Source organism: Miniopterus natalensis, chromosome X, assembly GCF_054644295.1.
Source record: "Miniopterus natalensis isolate mMinNat1 chromosome X, mMinNat1.hap1, whole genome shotgun sequence".
In the NCBI taxonomy this organism is placed as follows: domain Eukaryota; kingdom Metazoa; phylum Chordata; class Mammalia; order Chiroptera; family Miniopteridae; genus Miniopterus; species Miniopterus natalensis.
The window spans coordinates 62,245,322-62,271,874 of NC_142103.1; the positions used below are offsets into that span (position 1 = coordinate 62,245,322).

The 26,553-nt window shown below is 37.4% G+C and overlaps 1 protein-coding gene across 1 annotated transcript in view; it reads left to right on the forward strand.

Moving 5' to 3' along the window:
* The window catches only part of EDA2R (ectodysplasin A2 receptor), a 151,762-nt gene that overhangs the window by 104,643 nt on the left and 20,566 nt on the right, over positions 1–26,553 (forward strand). Inside the window, exon 2 of the mRNA XM_016203892.2 lies at positions 4,525–4,621. Within this exon, the coding sequence (XP_016059378.2) occupies positions 4,525–4,621 (97 nt within the window). The remainder of the gene's footprint in view (positions 1–4,524; positions 4,622–26,553) is intronic.

Below are 26,553 nucleotides of genomic sequence, written 5' to 3' on the forward strand. Positions count from 1 at the left end.
CTGTGGGAAAACATCAAATTATCAATATCCACATCATAGTAGTGCCAGAAGGAGAAGAGTATAAGCAAGGATTAGAGAATTTTTTTGAAGAAATAATGTCATAAAGCTTCCTGACCTGGTGAAAGAAGTCATACAAGTTCAGAAGGCATAAAGAGCATGAAGCAAGAGAAATCCAAAGAGGCCATGCCCAGACACATCATAATTAAAATGTCAAAAATCAATACAAAGAGAAAATCTTAAAGGCAGGAAGAGAAAAGCAGTCTGTTACCTACAAAGGAGCTACCATAAAGGCTCTCAGCTGACTTCTCATCAGAAACTCTACACGCCAGAGGGGAATGGCATGAAGTAGTCAAGGTAATGCAAAACAAGGATCTGAAACCGAGACTACTCCATTTAATAAGGCTACCATTCAAAATAGATGGTAAAAAAAAGAGCTTCCCAGAGAAAGAAAGGCTAAAGGAGTTTATCACCACTAAACCAGCACTTCAGAAAATGATAAAGGAACTACTGTAATAAGATGTAAAAATATAGAGATAAACAGAGACATAAAGATGTAAAATGGCAATAAATATCTATCAATAATCACCTTAAATGTAAATAGATTAAATAATCCAATTAAAAGACATAGGGTTGCTGAATGGATAAGAAAACATGACCCAAATATATGCTGTCTACAAGAGACTGACTTCAGAACAAAGGTTCACACAGGAGGAGAATGAAGGGATGGAAAAACTTTTTCCATGCAAATGGACATGAAAAAAAGCTGGAGGAGCAATACTCATATCTGACAAAATAAACTTCAGAAGGAAGACCACAACTAGAGACAAGAAAGCTCACTACATAATACTAACTGGATCAATCTAACATGGGTTAACACTGATAAGCATGTATGCACCCAATATAGGAGCAGCTACTTTTATTAAAAACTTCTGAAGGACTTTAAGGGAGAGATCAATAACAATACACTCGTACTAAGGAACTTTGAAACCCCACTAACATCACTGGATAGAAGATGACATAAACAAGTGGAAGAATATACCTTATTCATGGATTGGAAGAATTAACATCATTAAAATGTCCATACTGCCCAAAGCAATTTTTAAATTCAGTGCAATACCTATTAAAATACCAACAGGATATTTCACAGATCTGGAAAAACTATTCAAAATTTTATATGGAACCAAAAAAGACCCTGAATAGCCATGGCAATCTTGAGAAAAAAGAACAAAGTTGGAGGGATCACAACACCAGATATCAAGTTATACTACAAAACCTCTGTAATCAAAACAGCCTGGTACTGGCACAAGAACATACATATAGATTAGTGGGACAGAACAGAGAACCTAGAAATTGACCAGAGCCAATTGCTCAATTATTTGACAAAGGAGGCCAGAACATACAATGTAGAAAAGACAGTCTCTTCAATAGATAATATTGGGAAAATTGGACAGGTGCAAACATGCAAAAAAATGAAACTAGACCACCAACTTAAACCATACACAAAAACAAACTCAAAATGGTTAAAAGATTTAAAGGTAAGACATGAAACCATAAAAATCCTTGAAAAAAAAAGCAAAATCTCTGACATGTCTCATAGCAATTTGTTTGCTGACACATCTCCTAGGGCAAGAGAAAAAAAGGAGAAAATGCACAAATTGGATTACATCAAAATAAAAAGCTTCTGGACAGCAAAAGAAACCATCAACAAATGAAAAGGGAGCCCACTGTATGGGAGATTATATTTGCCAGTGACATATCTGATAAAGGGTTAATATCCAAAATGTAAAAGGTACTTATTAACTTAACAAAAGGAAGACAAACAATCCAATTAAAATATTGGCAAAAGACCTAAAGAGACACTTCTCCAAAGAGGACATACAGATGGCCAAGAGAAATATGAGAAAATGCTCTAAGTCACTAACCATCAGAGAGATGCAATTTAATACCACAATGATGTATCACTTCACACCTGTGAGAATGGCTACCAACAACAAATCACCAAATGACAAATGCTGGCAAGGATGTAGAGGATAGGGAACCCTAGGACACTGCTTGTGGAAATGCAGGCTGGAGCAGCCACTATGGAAAACAGTGTGGAGGGTTCTCAAAAAAATTAAAAATGGAACAAACATTTGACACAGTTGTGTCCCATCTAGGAATATATCCTAAGAATCCCGAAATACCAATCAGACAGAATATATGCACCCCCTATGCTCATAGCAGTGCAATAGCTAAGATCTGGAAACTGCCATTGTGCCCATCAGTAGATGAATGGATAAAAAACCTGTGGTACATTTACACCATGGAATATTATGCAGGTGTACAAAAGAAAGATCTCTTATCCTTTGGGACAGCATGTATGGAACTGGGGAGTATTATGCTAAGAGAAATAAGCCAGTCAGAGAAAGACAAGTACTACATGATCTCGCTCATATGTGGAATATAATGAAGAAAATAAACTGATGAACAAAATAGATCGAGACATAAAATCATGAAACAGACTGAGGGACCTCAGAGGGAATGAGAGGGGTTGGGGAGTGGGCGGGGAGAGATTCATCAAAGTACTTTATGCTTATATGCATAACCTATGGACACAAACATTGGTATGGGGAAGACCTGGGGGTGGGGTGGATGTTGGGAGGAAGGGATCAATGGGGTGAAAGAAGGGACATCTGTAATACTTTCAACAATAAAGACAAATTTAAAATAAAAATTTTTTAAAAGATTCTCTTTGTCTTTAATGTTTGCTCTTTAATTATAATGTGTCTGGGCATCAGCATCTTTGGTTTCTTCTTGCTTGGGATTCTTTGTGCCTCTTGAAGTGTGACATTTTCCTTCACCTAGTTAGGAAAGATTTCTGCCATTATTTCTTCAAAAAGTTTTTTTAAACTTTGCTCACTTTCTTCTCCTTCTGGGTTTCATATGATGTGGATATGGTTTCATTTTATGTTGTATCACAGCTCCTTTAAACTGTGCTCAAGTTTTTAAATTATTTCTTCTTTTTGGTTCTCTGATTGAGTTATATTTTCTACCTTGTTTTCTAATTCGCTGATCCAGTCTTCGGCTTCCTCTAATTCGCTCTTAATTCCTTCCAGTGTATTCTTTATTTCTGCTATGTCATTCTTCCTTTCTAATTGATTGTTTTTCATCATTTCTATATATTTTTTTCATGCTGTTGAGCATCCTTATAATTATTATTTTAAACTCTCTGATAAATTTCTTATCTCCATTTTATTTAGCTCTTCTTCTGGAGAATTCTCTTGTTCTTTTATTTTGGTTTTGTTTCTTTGTCTCCCCATTTTGCCATTTGTGGTTTATTTCTATGTATTAGGTAGATCTTCTTTGAGTCCAAGTCTTTTTGGGGGGACTCTGGTGTAGGCCAATGTCAGACGCTGTTTGTGACTGGGCCTGAGTACCCTATTTGGAGCTATCAGCCATCCGGAGCTTGTGGCTTTCTATACTGGGGATGGGTGCATTTGGAAAGGAGCAAGATGTGCACCAAAGTGTGCTTTTTTTAACCCAGGGTCCAGAAGCAGATCAGGCCAAAACTCAAAGCACCCAGAGGTCCACCTCTGACAGAAGGCTGATTGTTATTTTCAGTTTCTTAATGAGCTTCAATCTGTAGATGACAGCAGTGTGTAAACTCCTCACTGCAGGGAAGAGGTTTCCAATGGGTGGGGCAATTGCTTTCCATCCAGGCTTAGCTACCTGCATGGTAAATATCTGTCTGAGAATGATGTCTTCTGCAGTATGGAAGAATGACTCAGCACAAGGATTCGGGTGGCTGTCCTCTGCGCTCTATCTCCAGGGACACCAACCCTGTCTTCTTTTGACACAGCTCTATTCCACACTGCCCTCCCTCTGCTGGAGCCCAATGAAAGTGGCTGTATGAGGGCACCTACATTTCCAGCTGTCTCTCCCTGGAAGACAGATACCCTGCTGCTTTTCACAGTCAGATGCTATATGGGCACCTTTCCTTGTTCTGGGGCTCTAGGCTGGGGGACCTTGCTTGGAGTGTAGAACCAAGACTTCTCAGTGGGAACCCCCTGCAGTTGAGATGTCCCTCCCCAAATTTGGCTGTTGCCTGGCAGACTCGCCAGCCCTCTCACACCTCTGCACTTCCTACTAGCCTTTATATGGCCTCCTCTTCATGTCTTTGGTTATTAAGAGTTCTCTCCAGCTAGTCTTCAGTTGGTTATTCAAGATTGTTTTTCTATATTTAAGTTGTAATTCCAGTTTGGTTCTGGGAGAATGTCAGTGTAGCTTCCACTTAATCCACCTCCATTTTTGAATATTGTATTAGCTGTTTTAGGTAGGCTTCCCCAAACCCTCTATCTCAGGACCAGAGATAAATTTTAGAGGACACAAAGTAAAATAAATTTTAAAAAATAAATAAATAAAAATAAATAAATAAATAAATAAATAATTTTAAGTGGGCACGTGAACCAAGTAATATGGAAGCTACTACTTAGCTTGCATTCTCTTTCCACTAGCTCCCTAGTTTTTTGTATTCTGTACCCACAGCTCTCCCGTCATGTATTGCCAAGAAAATGAATACTGGGACCAATGGGGACGGTGTGTCACTTGCCAACTGTGTGGCCCTGGAGAAGAGCTCTCCAAGGTAAGTCCTAGTGGTCAGAATATTTCTTCTTTTCCATCTTAGGAACCATCTGGCAATTAAGAGGGTCCAAGACTGGGGGAACCCCACATGTGCTTAATACAGTTCAATGGCAAATATATGGAATCCAAAGATTATGAAAATAGTAGTCATAACTCCAACAAGAAGTCAGCCTGGCATTGTGAGGGTCAGATGAAGGTTCCATGAGATAATGGGGTATCTCAGATATAGAATAGAGAGATCTAGAAAGACTGTTTGGCATTGGGAAAATCTGTAAACTAAAGGACAGCCCACCCATTTGGAGTCAGGAGCCAGATATCAGGTCTTGGGAATAAAAAAGGGAGAACTACAAAGGCTGAGGGTGCTGTTCAGTGGATGATTAAGGAATGGTTAGGGAGGGCCTAGAATCTCAATTGGTAGTAAGTATCAGAACAAAACAACTAGCAAAGCAGGCACCTTTTGCTCAGCCCTTGTTTGCAAAATGTCCCCTTATTATTATTATTTTTTGCCTCAGTTTTTCCCTGTTGGTCCCAGAACCTGGAGGTGATGTTAAATTTAGGCTGCAGTTGGGGACAAAAAGTCTTGGAGCAGACAGCCAATAGTTGTTTTCTTCATACTCATTTTTATAAATATATTTTTATTAAATTTATTGGGGTGACATTAGTTAATAAAATTAGGTTTCAGGTACACTTCTTTTTTATATATTTTTAAATATTTTTATTGATTTTTAGAGAGAGAGGGAGGGAGAGGGAGAGAAAGAAACATTGAGGAGAGAGAAGCATCAATCAGCTGTCTCCTGAACTCCCCCACTGGGGGCTGAACCAGCAATCCAGACTTGCCCTGACCAGGAATCAAACCAGTGACCTCTTGTTGCGTGGGTCAATCCTCAGCCACTGAGCCATACTGCCAGGGCAGGTGTACACTTCTATAATACATCATTTGTATATTCTAATATGTGTTCTCCATCCCAAGTCACATCTCCTTCCATCACCATTTATCACCCTTATACCCTTTTCTACTTGCTTCCAGCCCCTTTCTGTCTGGTAATCACCATACTGACGTCTTTCACAATCACATCTTATTTTCTGCAGTTGTTCATTAATTCAGCCATCACTTACTGAACACCTTCAAAGTGACACGCATGTTTGTAGGCACAGTAGATATGGTAAAACAGATTTAAAACTTTGCCCTCTTGGACCTTACCCTTTAATTCATGAAACAATGCATGAGGTTGATAAAGGATTTAGATCTGGTTTTAGGATGAAAATAAATTAGGGTGATCTGATACAGAGTGACCGGATGGCTACTTTAAATATGGTAGTGGGGGAAGGCCTCTCTAAGGAGGTGCCACCTAGGAAAAGGATACAAGTTCAGAGTCCCAAGTAGGGAATAAACTAGGTATGTTCATGGCAGAGGAAGATTAGTGCAGCTGATGAGTGAGAGGTAAGTGAGGAGAGTAGTACACAATGAAATCACAGAGGGAGGTATGGGCCAAAACATGTCTAGTGTTAAAATCTATGATGAGAATTTTTAATTTTTTTCTATGTGTGCAGGGAATGCTTTGAAATGTTTGGGGTAGGAGAGTGACATAATCCTCTAGCTGAAGGAAAATATAACAGTTATTTAATCCACCTCTTTCTATCTCCCTGTTTCACATATGAAGAGACTAAAGCTTAGTGATGTCAAGAGATACAAACATTTAACTCTAATTTTACCTCTTTACACAAAACATTCTGTACCATAGTGGGATGCTTACATGATTGATGAGGATTCCCAGGACCAAGGAAAGGTTACCAGAGGTTAGATCATGCTGGTCATTAGGATGAACCTGATGAAATTGTTTTTTACTTTAACTTTATAATTTTTTAAATTTATTTTTCATTTACAGTTTACACTCAATATTATCTTGTATTGGTTTCAGGCGTACAGCATAGTCGCCAATCATCTACTTTACCAAATATTTACCCTGATATTTCAAGTACCCACCTGGCACCATATATAGTTATTACAATATTGTTAACTATATTTTCTATGCTGTACTTCACATCCTCATGACTGTTGTGTAACTACTTATCTGTACTTCTCAATCCCTTCAAATTTTTTCACCCAGTCCCCCAATCTGCCTCCCCTCTGGCAACCATCAGTCTGTTCTTTGCATCTATAAGACTTACTCTGTTTTAATAGGAATTTCATTGAATCAATATTGCTTTAGGTAGTATGGATATTTTAATTATATTAAGTCTTCCAATCCATGAGCATGGTATACTCTTCCACTTGTTTATATCTTCCTCTATTTTTTTTTTTTTTCAGTGTCCTGTAGTTTTCCAATACAGGTCTTTTTCATCCTTGGTTGAGTTTATTCCTAAGTATTTTATTTTTTTAGTCACAATGGTAAACGGTATTGTTTTTTCAGTTTCATATTCTAAGTGTTCATATTTTGTGCATAAAAATGGCATTGATTTTTGGATGCTAATTTTGTGTCCAACCACCTTGCCGAATTCATTTATCATATCTAGTATACTTTGATGGAGTCTTTAGGGTTTTTTATGTACAATATCATGTCATCTGCAAATAATGACAGTTTTACTTCATCCTTTCTAATTTGGATAATATTTATGTTTTCTTCCTGTCTGATGGCTGTGGCAAGGAATTCCATTACTATGTTGAATAAGAATGGTGAAAGCAGACCACCTTGTCTTGTTCATATTTTTAAGGAAAATGGTTTTAGTTTTTGACCATTGAGTTGGATGTTGTCTATAGGCTTGTGGAATATGGTCTTTATCGTGTTGAGCTATATTCCCTCTATTCCCATATTGTTTAGAGTTATTATCAGAAATGGGTGCTGGATTTTGTCAAATGCTTTTTCTGCAAATATTGATAAGATCATATGATATTTCTCCTTCATTTTGTTTATGTGATGTATCACATTTATTGATATGTGTATGTTATACCAGCCTTACTTCCTGGGAATAAATCCAACTTGATCATGGTGTATGATCTTTTTCATGTATTGCTGGATCCAGATTGCTAGTATTTTGTTGAGGATTTTAGTATCTATGTTCACCAGGGATATTGGCCTGTAATTTTCTTTCTTTGTAGTGTCTTTATCTGGTTTGGGGTTTAAGATAATGTTTGCCTCATTAAAAGAGTTTAGGAGTTTTCACCCCTCTTGAATTTTCTGGAATAGTTTGAGTAGAATACGTGTTAATTCTTCTTTGAATGCTTGATAAAACCAATCTGGGTTTTTTTTCTGGGAGATTTTTGATTACTGTTTCAATTTCATTGGTTGTTATAGGCCTAGTGTTAGATTTTGTGATTCTTCCTGATTCAGCTTCGGGAGATTGTATGTTTGTAATAACCTTTCCATTTACCCATGTTGTCCAGTTTATTGGCACATAGTTGTTCATAGTATATTCTCAAGATGCTTTGTATTTCTCTTGGGTAAGATGTTATATAGCCTCTTTCATTTTTTATTTTATTTGTTTGGGTCCTCTATCTTTGTTTCTTGGTGATTTTGGCTAAAGATTCATCAATCTTATTTATCTTTTCAAAGAATCAGTTCTTGGTTTCATTGAACTTTTGTATTTTTTTTTTTTGTCTCTATGTCAACTTCTGTTCTGATCTTTATTATTTCCTTCCTTCTACGTTGTTGGGTCTTTTCTTGCAGTTCTCTATCCAATTCTTTTAGTTGTTGTGTTAGATGATTTAGTAGAGCTTTTTCTTGTTTCTTGATGTATGCCTGCACTACTATGAATTTTTCTCTCAGGTCTGCTTTCACTCTGTCCCTTAGTTTTTCGGTTGTTGTCTGTTCATTTTTGTTTTTTTCCAGGGCATTTTTTATTTCTTCCTTCATCTCATTGACATCTCGTTTATTATTTAATAACATGGTAATTAGACTCAATGTGTTTGAATTTTTTTGAGTTTCTCTATAATGGTTGATTTCTAGATTCATTCACTTGCGATCTGAGAGGATGATTGGTATGATTTCAATCTTGAACTTGTAGAGACTTGCTTTGTGCCCTAACATGTGTTCTGTCTTTGAGAATGTTCCATGTGCACTTGAGAAGAATGTGTATTCTGCTACATTGGCAAAAAATGTTTTGTAAATGTCAATTAAATCCATTAGATATAGTGCATCATTTAAGGTCTCTGTTTCACTGTCGATTTTTTCTCTTGATAATCAGTCCAGTGATAACAGTGGGGTGTTAATGTTCCCCATTATGATTATGTAGCTATCTATCTTCCCCTTAAAGTCCACCAAGAAATTTTTATATATTTATGTGCTCTTATATTGGGTTCATATATGTTTATATGGGTTATTTCCTCCTGTTGGATTGATCCCTTTAGTATTATGTAGCGACCATCTTTGTCTCTTGTTATGGTCTTTATTTTGAAGTCTATTTTGTCTGAAATAAGTGTTGCCACTCCAGCTTTTCTTTCATTTCCATTTAAATGGAATATTTTTTCCATCCTTTCACTTTTAACCTGTGTGAAACTCTTGCTCTCATACTGGTCCCTTGTAAACAGCATATATTTTGTTCTTGTTTTCCCATCCATTCAGCTACCCTATGTCTTTTTGATAAGAGTATTTGTTCCATTTACATTTAAGGTTACTATTGACATATACTTATTTAATGCCATTTTCCTCCTTTATGCCAAAGTAACTTTCTATCAATATTTCTTCTTTTTCTTAAAACAGTCCTTTCACTATTCCTTGCAATGCTGGTTTGGTGATAGTGAACTCTGTTAGCGTTCTTTTGTCTTGGAAACTGTTTATTTCACTTTCAATTTTAAATGATAGACTTCCTTGATAAAGCAGTGCTGGTTTTAGGTTTTTGTTTTTATTACTTTGAGAACATCATGTTACTTTCCTCTGCCTTGAAATATTTCTGTTGAGAAATCTGCTGTGAGCCTTATGTGGATTCCCTTGTAGGTTAATGATTTTTTTTTATCTTTTTGTTTGTTTGTTTGTTTATTTTCTTGTTTATTTTTGTTTTAAATATTACAGATGTCCTTTTTTCTCCTGAATGACCCATTCAACCCCATCCCACCCCCCTCCCCACACTCTCTCCTCACCAGTGTCTGTGTCCTTGGGTTGTGTGTATATGCATATAATTTCCTTGGTTAATCTCTCCTCCTCCACCCTTCCACCCTCCTCCATCCCTCTGATATTCTTCAGTCTGACCTATGTTCCCATGTCATTGAGTCTATTGTATTCATCAGTTTATTAAGTTTTTAGATTCCAAGTGTAAGCGAGATCATGTGATGTTTGCTTTCTCTGCCTGGATTATTTCACCTAGCATAATATTCTCCAGGTCCATCCATACTGTCCCAAAGGGTATGAGATCTTTCATGATTATAGCTGTGTAGTATTTCATGGTCTATATGTCCCACCTCTTTTTTATCCACTCATCTACTGATGGGTACTTGGACTGTTTCCAGATCATAGCTATTGTAAATTGTGCTGCTATGAACATAAGGGTGCACATATTCTTTCTGATTAGTGTTTCAGGATTCTTAGGATATATTCCTAGAAGTAGGATCACTGGGTCAAAAGGCAGCTCCATTTTTAACTTTTTGAGGAACCTCCATACTGTTTTCCATAGTGGTTGCACCAGTCTGCGTTCCCACCAGCAGTGTACTAGGGTTCCCCTTTCTCCACACCCTTGCCAGCACAAGTTACTTGTTGATTTGTTGGTGGTATTCATTCTTAGAGGTTGAAGTGATACCTCATTGTGGTTTTAATTTGCATCTCTCTGATGATTAGTGACATTGAGCGTTTTCTCATATATCTCTTGGCCATCTGTATGTCCTCTATGGAGAAGGGTCTATTCAGGTCCTTTGCCCATTTCTTAATTGGGTTGTTTGTCTTTTTATTGCTGAGTAGTCTGAGTTCTTTGTGAACTTTGGAAATTAGCCCTTTATCAGATACATCCTTGGCAAATATGTTTTCCCAGACCAGGGGGTTCCTTTGTATTTTGAGACTATTTTCTTTTGATGTGCAAAAGCTTTTTAATTTGATGTAGTCCCATATGTTTATTTTTTCTTTTGTTTCTCTAACCCTAGGGTATGTATCAGTGAAAATTCCACTTCGTGGGATGTCTGTGACTTTAGTGCCTATGTTTTCTTCCAGGGTTTTTATGGTTTTGTGACTTACATTTAAGTCTTTTATCCATTTTGAGTTTATTTTTGTGTATGGTGAAAGTTGGTGGTCTAGTTTCTTTTTTTTTTTTTTGCATGTATCTGTCCAATTTTCCCAGCACCACTTATTGAAAGACTGTCTTTACTCCACTGTATGCTCTTGCCTCCTTTGTCAAATATTAACTGACCATAATGGCATGGGTCTATTTCTAGGGTCTCTGTTCTGTTCCATTGATCTATATGTCTGCTGTTGTACCAATACCAGGCTCTTTTGATTACAATGGCTTTGTAGTACAGTTTAATGTCAGGCAAACTGATCTATATCACTCTGTTCTTTTTTTCAAGATGGCTGCAGCTATCCAGGGTCTTTTTTGGTTCCATATAAATTTTTGAAATGTATGTTCTAGATCTGTGACAAATGTTGTTGGTATTTAAATCCTAATTGCATTGAATTTATAAATTGCTTTGGGTAGTATGGACATTTTAATGATATCAATTCTTCCAATCCATGAGAATGGTATAGCCTTCCACTTGTTTATATCTTCCTCTATTTCTTTTCTAAGTGTCCCATAGTTTTCCCAGTACAGGTCTTTTACGTCTTTCATTAAATTTACACCTAAGTATCATAAAATTTTAGTTGCCATGGTAAGTGATATTGTTTTTTTTGTTTCTCTCTCTGAAAGTTCATTGTTGGTGTATAAGAATGCCATTGATTTCCGGATGTTGATTTTGTATCCAGCTACCTTGCCAAATTCGTTTATCAAATCTAGTAGTAGTCTGGTGGAGTCTTTAGTACTATGTACCATATCATGTCATCTGCAAATAATGATAGTTTTAATTCCTCCTTTTCTATTTGGATACCTTTTATGTTTTCTTCCTGTCTGATAGCTGTGGCTAGGACATCCAGTACTATGTTGAATAAAAGTGCTGAAAGTGCACATCCTTGTCTTGTTACTGTTTTTAAGGATGGTTTTTGTTTTGGACCATTGAGTATGATGTTGGCTGTAGATTTGTCATATATAACCTTTATTATGTTGAGGTATGGTCCCCCTATTCCCACTTTGCTGAGAGTTTTTATCAGAAATGGATGCAGTATTTTGTCGAATGCTTTTTGTGAATCTATTGATATGAACATTTGATTTTTGTCCTTCATTTTATTTATGTGATGTATCACATTTATTGATTTGCAGATGTTAAACCTGTCTTGCATGCCCAGAAGAAATACCACTTTGTCGTGGTGTATGATCTTTTTAATGTATTGCTGGATCTGGTTTGCTAGTATTTTAGTGAGGATTTTAGTATCTATGTTTATCAGGGATATTGGCCTGTAATTTTCTTTTTTTGTAGTGTCTTTATCTGGTTTTGGGATAAGGATGATGCTGGCCTCATAAAAAGAGTTTGAGAGTTTTCCCTTCTCTTGAATTTTCTGGAATAGTTTGAATAGAGTAGGTGTTAATTCTTCTTTGAACGTTTGGTAAAATTCGCCTGTAAATCCATCTAGTCCAGGACTTTTGTTTGCTGGGAGTTGTTTTTTTTTTACTACTGCTTCAATTTCATTAGTTGTTATCGGCCTATTCAGGTTCTTTGCCTCTTCTAGATTCAGCTTTGGAAGGTTGTATGCTTCTAGGAATTTGTCCATTTCCCCCATATTGTCCAATTTGTTGGAATGTAGTTGCTCATAGTACTTTCTGACAGTCCTTTGTATTTCTGTTGGGTCGGTGTTTATATTGCCTATTTCATTTCTGATTTTATTTATTTGGGTCCTCTCTCTTTGTTTCTTAGTGAGTCTTGCTAAAGGTGCATCAATCATTTATCTTTTCAAAGAACCAGCTCTTGGTTTCATTGATTTTTTTGTATTGTTTTTAGTCTCTAAGTCATTACTTTCTCCTCTGATGTTTATTATTTCCTTCCTTCTACTTCCTCGGGGGTTTTCTTGCTGATCTTGTTCTAGTTCTTTTAGTTGTTGTGTTAGATGTTCCATTAGATCTTTTTCTTGTTTCTTGAGATAGGCCTGTAATGCTGTGAATTTTCATCTCAGGACTGATTTCTCTGTGTCCCATAGATTTTGGGTTGTAGTCTGTTCATTTTCCTTTTTTTCCATAAAGTGTTTGATTTCTTCCTTGATCTCATTGGTAACCCATTCATTGTTTAATAGCATGCTATTTAGCTTCCGTGTGTTTAATATTTTTGAGATTTTTTATAGTTGATTTCTAGTTTCATGGCATTGTGATCTGAGAAGATGCTTGATATGATTTCAATATTCTTGTATTTTTAGAGACTTGCCCTATGGCCTATAATGTCATCTATTTTTGAGAATGTTCCATTTATATTTGTGCAGAATGTGTATTCTGATGCTTTCAGATTAAATGTTCCGTAAATGTCAATTAAATCCATTAGGTCTAGCGAGTCATTTAAGGTCTGTTTTTCCCTGTTGATTTTTGTCTTGATGATCTGTCCAGCGCTGACAGTGGAGTGTTAAAGTCCCCTACTATGATTGTGTTGCTGTCAATCTCCCCCCTAAAGTCCACCAAGAAATTTTTTATATATTTAGGTGCTCCTATATTGGGTGCATAAATTTTTATACTGTTTATTTTCTCCGGTTGAGTTCATCCTTTTAGTATTATGTAGTGACTGTCTTTGTTTCTTTTATGGTCTTTAGTTTGAAGTCTATTTTGTCAGAAATAAGAATTGCTACTCTAGCTTTTTTTCCCTTTCCATTTGCATGGCGTATTTTATTTCATCCCTTCACTTTCAGCCTCTGTGAATCTTTTGCTCTCAGGTGGGTCTCTTGTAGACAGCATATATTTGGGTCCTGTTTTCTTATCCATTCAGCTACTCTTTGTCTCTTGATTGGACCATTTATTTCTTTTACGTTTAAGGTTACTATTGATATAAACTTAATTAATGCCATTTCTCCTTTATGCTGATGTCTCTTTCTCTCACTATTCTTTCTTTTTCTTAGAGCAGTCCTTTTAGCGTTTCTTGCAATGCTGGTTTGGTGGTACTGAACTCCTTGAGCATTTTTTTTGTCTGAGACGCTCTTTATTTCACCCTCAATTTTAAATGATAGCCTTGTTGGAGAAAGCAATCTTGGTTGCATGTTCTTGCTTTTCATTACTTTGAGAAGTTCATGCCACTCCCTTCTGGCCTGAAGTGTTTCTGTTGAGAAATCAGCTGTCAGCCTTATGGGAGTTCCCTTATAGGTCACTTCTTGTCTCTCTTGCAGCTTTTAATATTTTCTCTTTGTCCTTTACAAATGCCATTTCAATTATATGTCTTGAAGTGGATCTCTTTGGGTCCCTCTTGTTTGGAACCCTCTGTGGTTTCTGAACTTGTGTGGCTTTCTCCCTCATGAGAGAAGGGAAGTTTTTCTGTCATTTTTCGCTCCTCCAAGTTCTCTCCCTTACTTTTTTGCTCCCTCTCTGGCACTCCTATAATGCGAATGTTGTTTCTCTCCATGTTGTCCCAAAGCTCCCTTAGACTGTCCTCATGCTTTTTTAGTGTTTTTTCTTTTTGCTGTTCTGATTGTTCTACTTTGTCTTCTAAGTCACTTATTCTATCCTGTGCTTCATTGAGAGTGGTTTTAATTCCTCCCAGTGTATTCTTGATATCAAATACAGCATTCTGTATTTATGTCTGATTTTTGTTTATGTTATGTATCTTTTTTTTTTATGTTTTCAAGAAGGACCTTGATCTTATCATCTAGTTTCTTGTTAAGTTTCTTGAACATCTTCTTAATCAAGACTCTGAACTCTGTTTCTGATAACTTGCTTAACCATCTCATCAAAGTCTTTTTCTGGCAATTTTTTCTTTTCTTTAACTTGGGGGTTGTTTCTTTGTCTCCCCATTTTGGTAGGTCATAGTGTTTGTAACCATATATTAGGTATATTTGCTATCTCTCCATCTTGTGGGGAGGGATTTTATATTGGGAGACCGGTTGAGCCCAGAAGTGTGTTTTCCCTATTCTTCTGAGCTCTTTGCTCTAGCCGAATCCCGTTTGTGAGTGTCCCTTTTGAGGGTTCTTTGGGTTCTCTTGTTGTGGTTGGGTCTAGAGTGTTGTTGATCAGTCCTTTGGAAGACTCTCTTCTCAGATTTGCTAACTGTATGTCTCAGCCCCGACCTTTTCATGTAAGCTGTTGTACGAGTGATGGCAAGGCAAAACAATACACAACTAAACTTCCAGGAAACAAGGGGTATCTCACAAAATATCTTGACAGTCACAGGGAAAACAACCCAAGTGAAAATAGAACTTGGAGAGTGAAGGGAGAAAATATTCTAGAGAAAAAAAAAATAGCTTAAAAAAGAGAAAGAAAAGTAAAGCTTAGAGATTGAGACATATATTATTATTAATAGTGACTCAAATTTAGAAAATAATATCAATAATCTAAAATGTAAAAAATAGAGAAGCTACTGAGAGACAGAGAAAAGATTCTGAAAGAAGCACCAGCAAGCAATTAAGGGAGGGAATAAGAATAGGATAATAGTTGAAAATAAAAAACTGAAAATACATGAAAGAGAAAAAGAGAGAGAATAGAAGAAAAAGACAAGAAGAGAGAAGGGTGGAAAACACAAGAAAGAAGGGAAAAAAAGGAGAGGGAAAACAAAGCTAAGCCAATGGAAGGAGAGGAGAGAGAGAGAGATAAATCCTGGCGGGGAGCGTGTCCAGTAAGACACTGGGGGGGAAACTATAGAGAAAAGCAGTTAACTTGTTGGTTATAATGATAAAGTCCTAGTCATTAAGCAGGAATATCAAGAAATTCTTGATGTTAGAAGCAAGGATGAAACAAAACAAAGCAAAGAAACAAAACAAACAAACAGAGAAACAAACAGAAAAACATGCTAAGCAAAACAAAATTCTTTTAAAAAGTAAAATAAAATAAGAAAAAAATTAAAACTTAATTTTTTAAAAATTATTATAATATTTGAAAAGAAATAAAATGATTGTTTCCCCTTTCTCTTTTTCATAAGGGAAAAAGAGAAAAAATGAACCAACAAATGAACAATAATTAAAAAAAAAAAAAAAAAAAAAGGACAATCAGGTGAGTTTCTTGTGGGCAGCTTATGTTGTTTGCTGCTCACAGTTTCGTGTTTTAATTTCCGTTCTCCCAGGAGGTACTTGAGTATCAGCCAATGTGAAGAGCTGTCTAGGTTTGGCTCTGGTGTCCTCAGGTAGATGGTTGGTCTGAGGCTCCCCATGGACTACCTCTTCTTGTCAGCTATTTTGCAACTTTGTAGTTGCTTGGTCTTACCCTAAAGTCTTCTTTAGATTCTTTAGGGTGCAGGATGGATACCCTGAGTTTATCTCAGGGTATTATTATACCCTGAGTTTAGCTCAGGGTATTATTCCTCTTATTTAGAGGTTTCACTGTCAGGAACTCACTGTGAGGGAGTTAGTCTCTACTCCACAGCCAGCTCCTCAGTCCTTACCCTGTCCTCTGATTCTAGTTCCCCAGGCACTGGTTTGCTGCAATTTCAGATTAATTTCAGCCTGTTGCCTTTTCTGTACGGGCAGTTTCAGCAGCCTAGGCTCAGTGTGTTCAATTAAAGAACATTCCAGTGAGTTCTTTGCTTGCCCAACCTTAAGCAGGGGTTTTCAGCTTCTCCTCCAGTTCCCAAACAACAGTCCATGAGAGTCCTATTCTTGTATTGTCCTGTGAGCTGCTATCCCTTCTGCCTCAGAATTGTTCCCTGAGGTGGTATCTGAGGCCTCAGTTAGCTGGATGTGCTCCTTTCCTGTTGGGGATGGTGATCCTGGCTGCAGGAGAGGCAGGGGTGCTCCACCCCTCCCTTCCCAGCTCTGGTTGGCTAGTTGCACCAGGCCTGCCCCTCAAATAGTCTACTGTGCAGACACAAATCCCATCTTCCACTGGTCTATCAGCACAGTGCATGCCTGGAAGGTGGGAGCCAGTTCCATGATCAAAAATCAAAAAACGCAAAAAAAAACACAGGCAGTGAGTCTGCCTTGCAAGGTCCTGCCACCTGTGCACCAAGGCACCCAGTGGGAGGAGACCCAAAGTCAGCTCCACGCAGCTCCCTGCACTGCTGATCTCAGCAAAGCTAGGGTGGCTCCACATGCCACCATGGCTCCCCTCAGGGCTGGTCACAAATCCCAGCCTCTCCGCACCGGGAGCTCAGGGAGGGAGGACTCTCCTTCCCGTCCCCATGCCACTCATATTCAATGCTTTCTGGGGTTGAACTCAATGCCTTACAGGGAGGCAGAAGGTCCCTGTGTGCAGCTGCTCAGTCCCAACCTCTGGTCCCTTACTACTTTGGTGCCACACACTTTGGGACAGCTTTTCCTATGGTCGGCACCCTGAGCACTAGAGGCCGGTCACTTCTGCCATTAGAAGCTCTGTTTCCTAGGAAGGTGCCATCCTCTTCTCATGGACTCACTGCACCCCTGTGTCCCTCTGCCCTCCATGCGGGGTGCTCCTTCCCCTCTCCTATGCTCTGGGTGTGAGATCTTTGCTTTTGGATGTCAGTTTGCACTCCATAGGGGAGGGAACTTTGCAGCCTCCAAGCCTCAGGGTTCGGAGCCCAGCACAGGCTTCAGGGGGGACTCTGCTTTTCTACGACCACCCTCTCTTACCGGACTCTATGATATTTCTTCAGTTCTCCCTACTTGCACTATGTCCACTCAGATATGTTTCTCTGGTTTTTCCAAGCTGGCTATCTAGTATTTTAGGAGTAAATTGAGTCCTTGGCTGGGAGCGGGGACACTCTGCTACTTCTCACAGTGTCACCATCTTCCCTCCTTAAATACACTTCAGGTCACTGATTTCTCTCCCTTGGAGCCCTTTATATTCTCTGTCTGTCTGCAACATTTGCAATTTTAAGTATGATGTGTCTTGGAGTGGGTGTCTTTGAGTCCCACTTGTTTGGAACCCTCTGTCCTTGCAGAACTTGTGTGGCTTTCTCCATCACCAGCATAAGGAAGCTTTCTGTCATTATTTCTTCCACCAAGTTCTTTATCCCTTGTTCTCTTTCCTCCCACTCTGGCACTCCTATAATGCGAATGTTGTTCACATCATGTTTTCCCAAAGCTCTCTTAGACTGTCCTCATTCTTTTTAAGTGTTTTTCTTTTTTTTTGCTATCTGATCGTGTGGGTTTTTTTACCTTATCTTTTAAGTCACTTATTCTGTCCTCTGCTTTATTGAGCCTGCTTTTAATTCCTCCCAGTGTATTCTTGATAGCAGGTATACTATTCTTTATTTCTACCTGATTTTATTTATGATATTTAGCTATTTTTTCATGTTTTCACTATGTTCCTTGACTTTTCCATTAAGTGTCTTGTTCTCATTAATTTCCTTGAGCAACTTTATAACCATTACTCTGAACTCTATACTTGCTTAACTCCATCTTACCAAGGTCTTTCTCTGGTGACTTTTTTCTTTCTTTATTTGGTGGTTGCTATTTTGTCTCCCCAATTTGGTGGCTCTTACTGTTTGTATCTATATATTAGATATATTTGCTGTCTCCCTGACTTTTGGGGTGGGATTTTGTAGTGTGTGCCCATTGGGACCCAGAGGTGTGTTTTCCTTATACTTCTGAGGTATTTGCTCTTGGTGTGTTTTTTTTTGTGGGCGTCTCTTCTGTGGGTTCTTTGGGTTCACCAGTTGTGACTGAGTCTAGATTGTTGTTGACCTGTTCTTGGGGAGATTCTCCTCTTAGGTTGAGAAGAATTGTGAGGCTCAGAGACAACCAAGTGGAGTAAGCTATTGTACAGGTGCTGACAGGGCAAAACAAAACACAACCGAACTGCTAGGAAACAAACAGGAACTTATAAAATATCCTGACAATGAAAATATCCCAAGATGAAGTAGAATTAGGAGAGCAAAGTGAGAACACAAATACTAAAGCAATAAAGAGAGAAAAGGATATTATTGTTGATAATAAAAGTAAAATAAAATATAAATTAAAAAATAGACAACCTACTGGGCAATAAAAAGGGCTGAGAAACAATTTTTAAAGGAAAGAAGGGCTAGAAAAAAATTAGAGTAGAGAGTAGGACCAGGAAAATGGTTGGAAAAATATAAATATGAAAACACAAACAACAAAGTATAGGAGACAGAGAATAAAAGGGGAGAAAAAGAAAATTGAAGGAAAAAAAGAGAAAGTTATGCCAATGGCACAATAAGTGATAAAGAGGTAAACAATAAGTACATGGAAAACAAAGGCAAGGAAAGAGGACATTGAGAGATCTGGAGTCAACAATAGAGTAAAGCAATGAACTTATTGTTTATAATGACTATACCTCAGCAATAAAGCAGAGAATATCATGAAAATCTTGATATTAGAACAAAGAACAAAACAAAACAAAACAAAAATCAAAAATAAACAAGCAAAGGAAGACAAAGCAAATCTTTAAAAAAGTTGATTGAAAATTTTAAAAATTAATAAGATTTTAAATTTTAATTTTTTTTCTTTTCCCCCTTTTTTTCTAAAAAAAATAATTAAATAAAAAATAAAAATAAAAGTCAACCAGGTGAGCTTGGTTTTGGTAGCTTATGTTATCTGAGGCTCACTTTTTTATATGCTGTTTTCAGGACTCCTGGGAGGCACTTGTGTTTCAGCCAATGTTAGGAGCTGTCTAGGCTTGGCTCTGGTGTCCTTAAGTAGTTCACTGGTCTGTGGTTCTCTATGAACCACTTCCATCTGTCAGCTATTTTACCTCCCCCTTGTGGTTGTCTGGTCTTACTCTAGAGTCTCTGAAGAGAGTCTTTAGGGCTCAGGTTGTCTAGTGTAGCTCTGGATATTGCTCACCTTACTTAGAAGTTTCAGTGTCAGGCACTCACTGTAGTGAAGTTAGTCTCCGCTTCAAAGCCAGCTCCTCAGTCTCTACCCTATCGTCCAATTCTAGTTCCCCATACAATGGCCTTCTGCAGGTTTAGATTGAATTTGGTCTGTTGCCTTTTCTGTATGGGCAGTTTCAGCAGCCTGGGCTCAGTGGGTTTGATCAAAATAGAATCTGGTAAGCACATTGCCTGACCATCCTCCATAAGGGGTTTTAAGCATTTCCTCTAGTTCCCAAACAATAGTCCCCGAGAGTCATACTCTTGTCTTGTTGTGAATTGTACTGTTCTCCCTTCCCCCACACAATTGTGCCCTGTGTGGGATATCTGTGGCTTCAGTGAGCTGAACCAGCCCCTTCCTTGTTGAGGGTGGTGCTCCTAGCTTGAGGAAGATATAGGAGTGCTCAGCTACTCCTTTCCGAGTTCTGGTTGGCTGATCTCACAGGGCATTCAGCTCAAACTCTCCCCAATACAGCCACAGATCCCAACCCTTGCTGGTCCATTTCTGCACTGCAAGCCAGGAAGGTGGGTGCCTGTTCAGTAATCAAAAATACACAAAGCAACAAACAGACAGAGAACCTGCCCTGCGAGGACTTGGTGTCCCCTCACGTCAGAACCAAGGAGGTGAGGCCACAAAGTCAGCCCCACTCAGGTCTCTTGCACAACTGATCTGAGTAAAGCTGGGGCAGTTCTTTGCATGCTATCATTTCTCTCTTCAGAGTAGTTAAAAAATCTCCAATGCACCCCACCAGCAGCTTCGGTGTCTAGAGACCTGATCTGCCCCACTGGCAGCTCTGGTCCCTCTCTGGCTCTAAAATGGCTCTCTTCCCCTTCCCCATGCCACACAATTCAAATGCTTTCTGGGGTTCTACACAATGCTTTACAGGATAGCAGAGAGCCCATGTATATCACTACTGAGCGCAGTCCTCTGGTCTCTTTCTATTTGGAAGCCACACCCTACAGAATATCCTTTCCTGTGGTCAGCACCTGGGGTGAAACTCTCCTGCCCAGGCTGCCACCATTTAGCATGTTGTTTCATTGCAAAGGCCCAGTCCCCTCCTCACAGGAGCACTGTACCCCTGGCCCTTCTGCCTACCTTGCATGGGAACTCCTTCCCTTCTCCTCTGCTCTAGATTTGAGATCCCAGCTTTAGGATGCCAGTCCACACTCCCAAGGGGAGGGAGCTTTGCAACCTGACTCTCAGGTCTCAAAGCTTAGCACTGGCTTCAGGGGGGACTCCCCCTTTCTATACTCCCACCCTCTTACCAGGTTCTTTGATGTCTCTTCAGTGCTCCTTACTCAAAATATGTTCAATCAGGTATATTTCTTGTCTTTTTACAAGCTGGCTGCTCAGTATTTTAGCTGTAAATCCAGTCTGTGACTGGAAGCAAGGGCACTCTGCTTTCTGTCAGAGTGCTACCATCTTCCTCCCCTAATATGTTTCTCTTGGTTTTAGAGAGAGAGGAAGGGAAAGGGATAAAGAGAAACATTGATGAGAGAGATACAATTGACTGGCTGCCACCTGCACACGCCCTACTTGGGATGGAGCCTGCAACCCAGGCATGTGCCCTGGCCAGAATCAAACCAGTGACCTCTTGGTTTATGGATCAATGTACAACCACTGAGCAACACTAGCCGGACATTGTTTCTGATCTTATGGGAAACACTTTTTCCTTATTGAGTACTATGGTAGCTCTGGTTTGTGATATATGTGCTTAATTATGTTGGAATAATAAACCTCTCTTAGATGAGAGGATTTTTTGTTGGTTTTTTTAAATCATAAATGGGTGCTGAATTTTGTAAAATGCTTATTCTGCATCTATTGATATGATCTATGAATTTATGTTTCCTTTTGTTTATGTAGTTTATCATGTTTTTTGATTTGCAGTTATGGTACCAACCTTGCTTCCCAGGAGTAAATCTCACTTATTATAATGTATCATCTTATTAATGTTTTGCTTGGTTTGGTTTGCTAATATTTTATTGAGGATTCTAGCATTTATGTTCATTGGGGATATTGTTCAATAATTTTCTTTCTTAGGTATTAATTTCTTTGGTATTAATTTTTATCTTATGGTATTTGGATAATTCTGGCCTGTTAAAATGAGCTTGATAATCTTTCCTCCTGTTGACTTTTTTGGAATAGTTTTATAAGGATAGGTGTTATTCAAATGTTTGGTAAACTTTACTTTTACTTGTGAAGCCATCTATTCCAGGACTTTTGTTTGCTGGAAATTTTTTGATTAATGCTTTAATTTCATTAGTTGCAATCAGTCATTTCGAATTTTCTATTTTTTCTTGGTTCAGTTTTGGAAAATTGTATGTTTCTGGGAATTGCTTTATTTCTTCCAGATTGTCCAATTTGCTTGCATATACTCTTTTATAATATTTTCTCATAATCCTTTCTATTTTGTTTCATTTCTCTTTCATTTCTGATTTTACTTGTCTCAGTCCTTTTTTTTTTTCTTGATGAATCTGATTAAAGTATTATCAACCTTGTTTATCTTTTCAAAGAACGCTCTAAGAAACAGCCTTTGGTTTCATTAATCTTTTGTATTTTTTTGACTATTTTGTTTATTTCCACTCTGATATTTTCTTTCTTTTACTCATTTTGGGTTTTGTTCGTTGTTCTTTTCCTACTTCCATTAGTTGTAAAGTTAGGTTGCTGACTTGAGATTTCTTTTGTTTCTTTTTAAAATTTATCTTTATTGTGGGAAGTATTACAGATGTGCCCTTTTTTTCTCCAATTGACCCCATCCTCCCCACTCCCTTCCATTTCCCAGGCCTTCACTGCACTATTGTCTGTGTCAATCGGTTTTGCATATATGCATATAAGTTATTTGGTTAATCCCTTCCTGCCCTCCTTCACTCTGATAATCAATAGTTTGTTGCATGCTTCCATGTATCTGGATTTATTTTGTCTTTTAGTTTATTTTGTTCATTAGATTCCACATATAAGTGAGATCATGTGATATTTGTTCTTCTTACATGGACTTTTTTCACTTGGGATAATACTCTTCAGTTCCCTACATGTTGCCTCAAAGGGTAAGAGATCCTTTTGACATCTGCACAATAATCCATTGTGTAACTGTACCACAACAATTTTATCCACTCATCTATTAATCAAAATTTGGGCTGTTTCCAATTTTTAGATATTGTAAATAACACTGCTATGAACACAGGGGTGCATATATTCTTGTTGATTCGTGTTTCAAGATTCTTCAGATATATTCCCAGAAGTGGCATCACTGGGTCACACTGTTTTCTATAGTAGCTATACCAGTCAGCATTCCCACCAACAGTGTACTAGGATCCCTTTTTCTCTACATCTTCACCAGCACTTGTTTGTTGATTGATTGATGGTGGCTATTCTGGCAGGTGTGAGGTGGTACCTCATTGTCATTTTAATTTGCACCTCTGTGATGATTAGTGACATTGACCATTTTTTCATATATCTCTTGGGCATTTGTATGTGCTCTTTGGAGATTTGACTATAGAGACCTTCTGCCCATTTTTTTAAAATTGGATTGTTTATCTTCCTTTTGTTGAGTTGTATGAGTAGTTTATATATTTTGAAAATTAACTCCTTATCAGAGGAATCCGAAAATATATTCTCCCATACAGTGGGTTCCATTTTCATTTTGATATTGGTTCCTTTTGCTGTGGAGAATCTTTCTATTTTGATGCAGTCCCATTTCTTTATATTTGTTTCTCTTGCCATAGTAGTTGTACTAGTGAAAATTCTGCTACACGAGATGTCTGATATTTTACCTCCTACATTTTCTTCTAGAATTTTTATGGTTTCACTACTTACATTTAAGTCTTTTTTCAATATTGAGTTTATTCTTGTGTATAGTGTAAATTGGTAGTCTAGTTTCTTTTTTTTATTTTGCATGTATCTCTCCAATTATCCCAACACCATTTATTGAAGAGACTGTCTTTACTGCATGCTCTTGTATGCTCTTGCCTCTTTGTCAAATATTACTTGAGCATAATGGATTGGGATATTTCTGGGTTCTCTGTTGTGTTCCATTGATCTATACGCCTGTTCTTGTGCCAGTACCAGGCTATTTTGATTACAGTGGCTTTGTCGTATAATTTGATATCTGGTATTGTGATCCCTCCAACTTTGCTTTCTCATAATTGCTGTGGCTGTTTGGGTTCCATATAAATTTTTGGAGTATGTCTTCTAGATCTGTGAAATACACCATTAGTATTTTAATAGGGATTGTATTGAATTTGTGGATGGCTTTGGGTAGTATGGACATTTTAATAATGTTAATTCAACCAATCCATGAACATGGTATATTGATCCACTTGTTTGTATCTTCTATCTCTTTTTTCAACATGCTCTAGATTTACAAGTACAGTTTTTTGTTTTGTTTTTACTGTTTTGGTTAAGTTTATTCCTAAGTATCTCAATTTTTTAACATAGGTAAAGGGGATTGTTTCTCTTCCTGAGAGTTCATTATTGGTGTATAAAAATGCCATCAATTTCTGGGTGTTAATTTTGTATCCTACTACATTGCAGAAATCATTTATTAAATTTAGCATTTTTTGCTTCAGTCTTTATGGTTTTCTATATACAATATCATGTCATCTGTAAATAATGAAAGTTTTACATCCTTTCTAATTTGGATACTTTTTATTATTTCTTCTTTTCTGATTGCTCTGGCTAGGACTTTCTATACTATGTTGAATAAACATGGTGAAAGTGGACAATCTTGTCTTGTTCCTGTTCTTATGCAACATGGTTTTTGTCCATTGAGTGTGATGTTGACTTCAAGTTTGTCATATATGGCCTTTATTATGTTGAGGTATGATTCCTCTATTCCCACTTTGCTGAGAGTTTTTATCAAAAATTGGTATTAGATTTTGTCAAATGCTCTTTCTGCATCTATTGGTATGATCATGTGATCTTTGTCTTTCAGTTTATGTGATATATCACATTTATTGATTTGTCAATATTGTACAAGCCTTGTATCTCTGGAATAAATCCCACTTGGTCATGGTGTATGATCTTTTTGATATATTGCTGGATCCGATTTGCTAATTATTTTTTAATCTTAGCCCGAGGATATTTTTTCCATTGCTTTTTAGAGAGAATGGGAGAGAGAGAGGGAGAGAGAGAGAGAGAAACATCAATGTGAGTGAGACACATTGGTTTGTTGCCTCCTGCACATACCCAGACCCACAGTCTGGGATCGAGCCTGTAACCAAAGTACATGCCCTTGGCCACAATCAAACCTCGGACCCTTCCATCTGCAGGTCGATGTTGTAACCACTGAGCAAAACTGGCCAGGGCTAATTTGCTAATATTTTGTGGAGGATTTAATTCCTATGTTCATTAGGAATATTCAACTGTAATTCTCTTATTTTGTAGTGTCTTTTTCTTGTTTTGAAATTAAGATAATGCTGGCCTCATGGGAAAAAATTGGAATTGTTTCCTCCCATTGGATTTTTTGGAATAGTTTGAGGAGGCCAGGTGTTAGTTCTATTTTTAATATTTTGTAAAACTCCCGTGAAGCTGTCTGGGCCAGGACTTTTGTTTGCTGAGAGTTTATTGATCACTGCTTCAATGTTATCATTTGTTATTGGCCTATTCAGGCTTTCTAATTCTTCTTGATTTAGTTTTGGAAGATTGTATTTTTCTAGGAATTTGTCCATTTCATCCATATTGTCCAGCTTGTTGGCATATAGTTGTACATAGAATTTTCTTACAATCCTATTTCTGTGGTGTAACTTATTATTTCCCCTCTTTTGTTTCTGATTTTACTTATTTAGTCCCTCTCTTGATTTCTTGATGAATCTGTCTAAATGTTCATTCATCTTGTTTATCTTTTCAAATAATCATCTCTTGGTTTGTTGATCGTTTGTATTTTTTTTAAATCTCTATGTCATTTATTTCTACTCTGATCTTTATTATTTTCTTCCTTCTTCTTATTCTGGGCTCTTCTTGTTCCCTAATTTTTTAAGTTGTAGGGTTGGTAGTTTGGTAGAAATTTTTCTTATTTTTTTGAGGGAAGCCTGTAGTTCTCTGAGCTTCCTTCTCAGGACTGCTTTTGCTGTGTCCCATAGATGTTTTGTTGTTTTATATTCATTTTCACTTGTTTCCAGGAAGTTTTTTATTTCTTTCTTGATCTCATTTGTAGCCCATTTATTATTTAATAACATGCTATTTGGTCTGCATATGTTTGAAAGTTTTTGAGTGTTTTTTATTGTAGTTGATTTCTAATTTCTTCCCATTGAGCATTGAAGTTGCTTGATATGATTTCAAACTTTTTGAACATGTAGAGTCTTGTTTTGTGTCCTAACATGTAGTCTGTCTTTGAGAATATCCCATGTGCACTTGAGAAGAATGTATATTCTGCAACTGTCTTTTAAAATTTTCTTTAAATGCGAATTAAATCCATCGTGTGTCATTTAGGGTCACTTTTTCTTGTTTACTTTTTGTCTGAAAGATCTATCCAGTGATGTCAGTTGGATGTTAAAGTCCCCTATGATTGTATTGCTCTTAATCTCTTCCTTAAGGTATTCCAGAATTATTTTTAACATATTTGGTTGCACCTATATTGGGTGCCTATATGTTTACCAGTTTTATATATTCTTTTTGCATTGATCCGTTAAGTATTATAAAGTTGTCTTCATTTTCTCATGTTATGGCCTTCATTCTGAAGTTTATTTTGACAAATAAGCATATTATTACCCAAACTTTTTTTTTTATTTACATTTGCATGGATTTTTTTTTTTCCACCCCTTCCCTTTTGTTCTGAGGTGGATCTCTTGTAGAACACATATATATGGGTCATGTTTTCTTATCCATTTAGCTACCCTATGCCTTTTGATTGGAGCTTAAATGCTCCAATCAAAAGGTTACTTTTTACAGGTACTTACTTTTTTGTTGCCATTTTTATTCTCTATGCCTGTGTTCATCTCTCTATATATACTTCTTCTTCTTACATCAGTCCCTTTAGCATTTCTTTCAATGCTGGTTTGGTGGT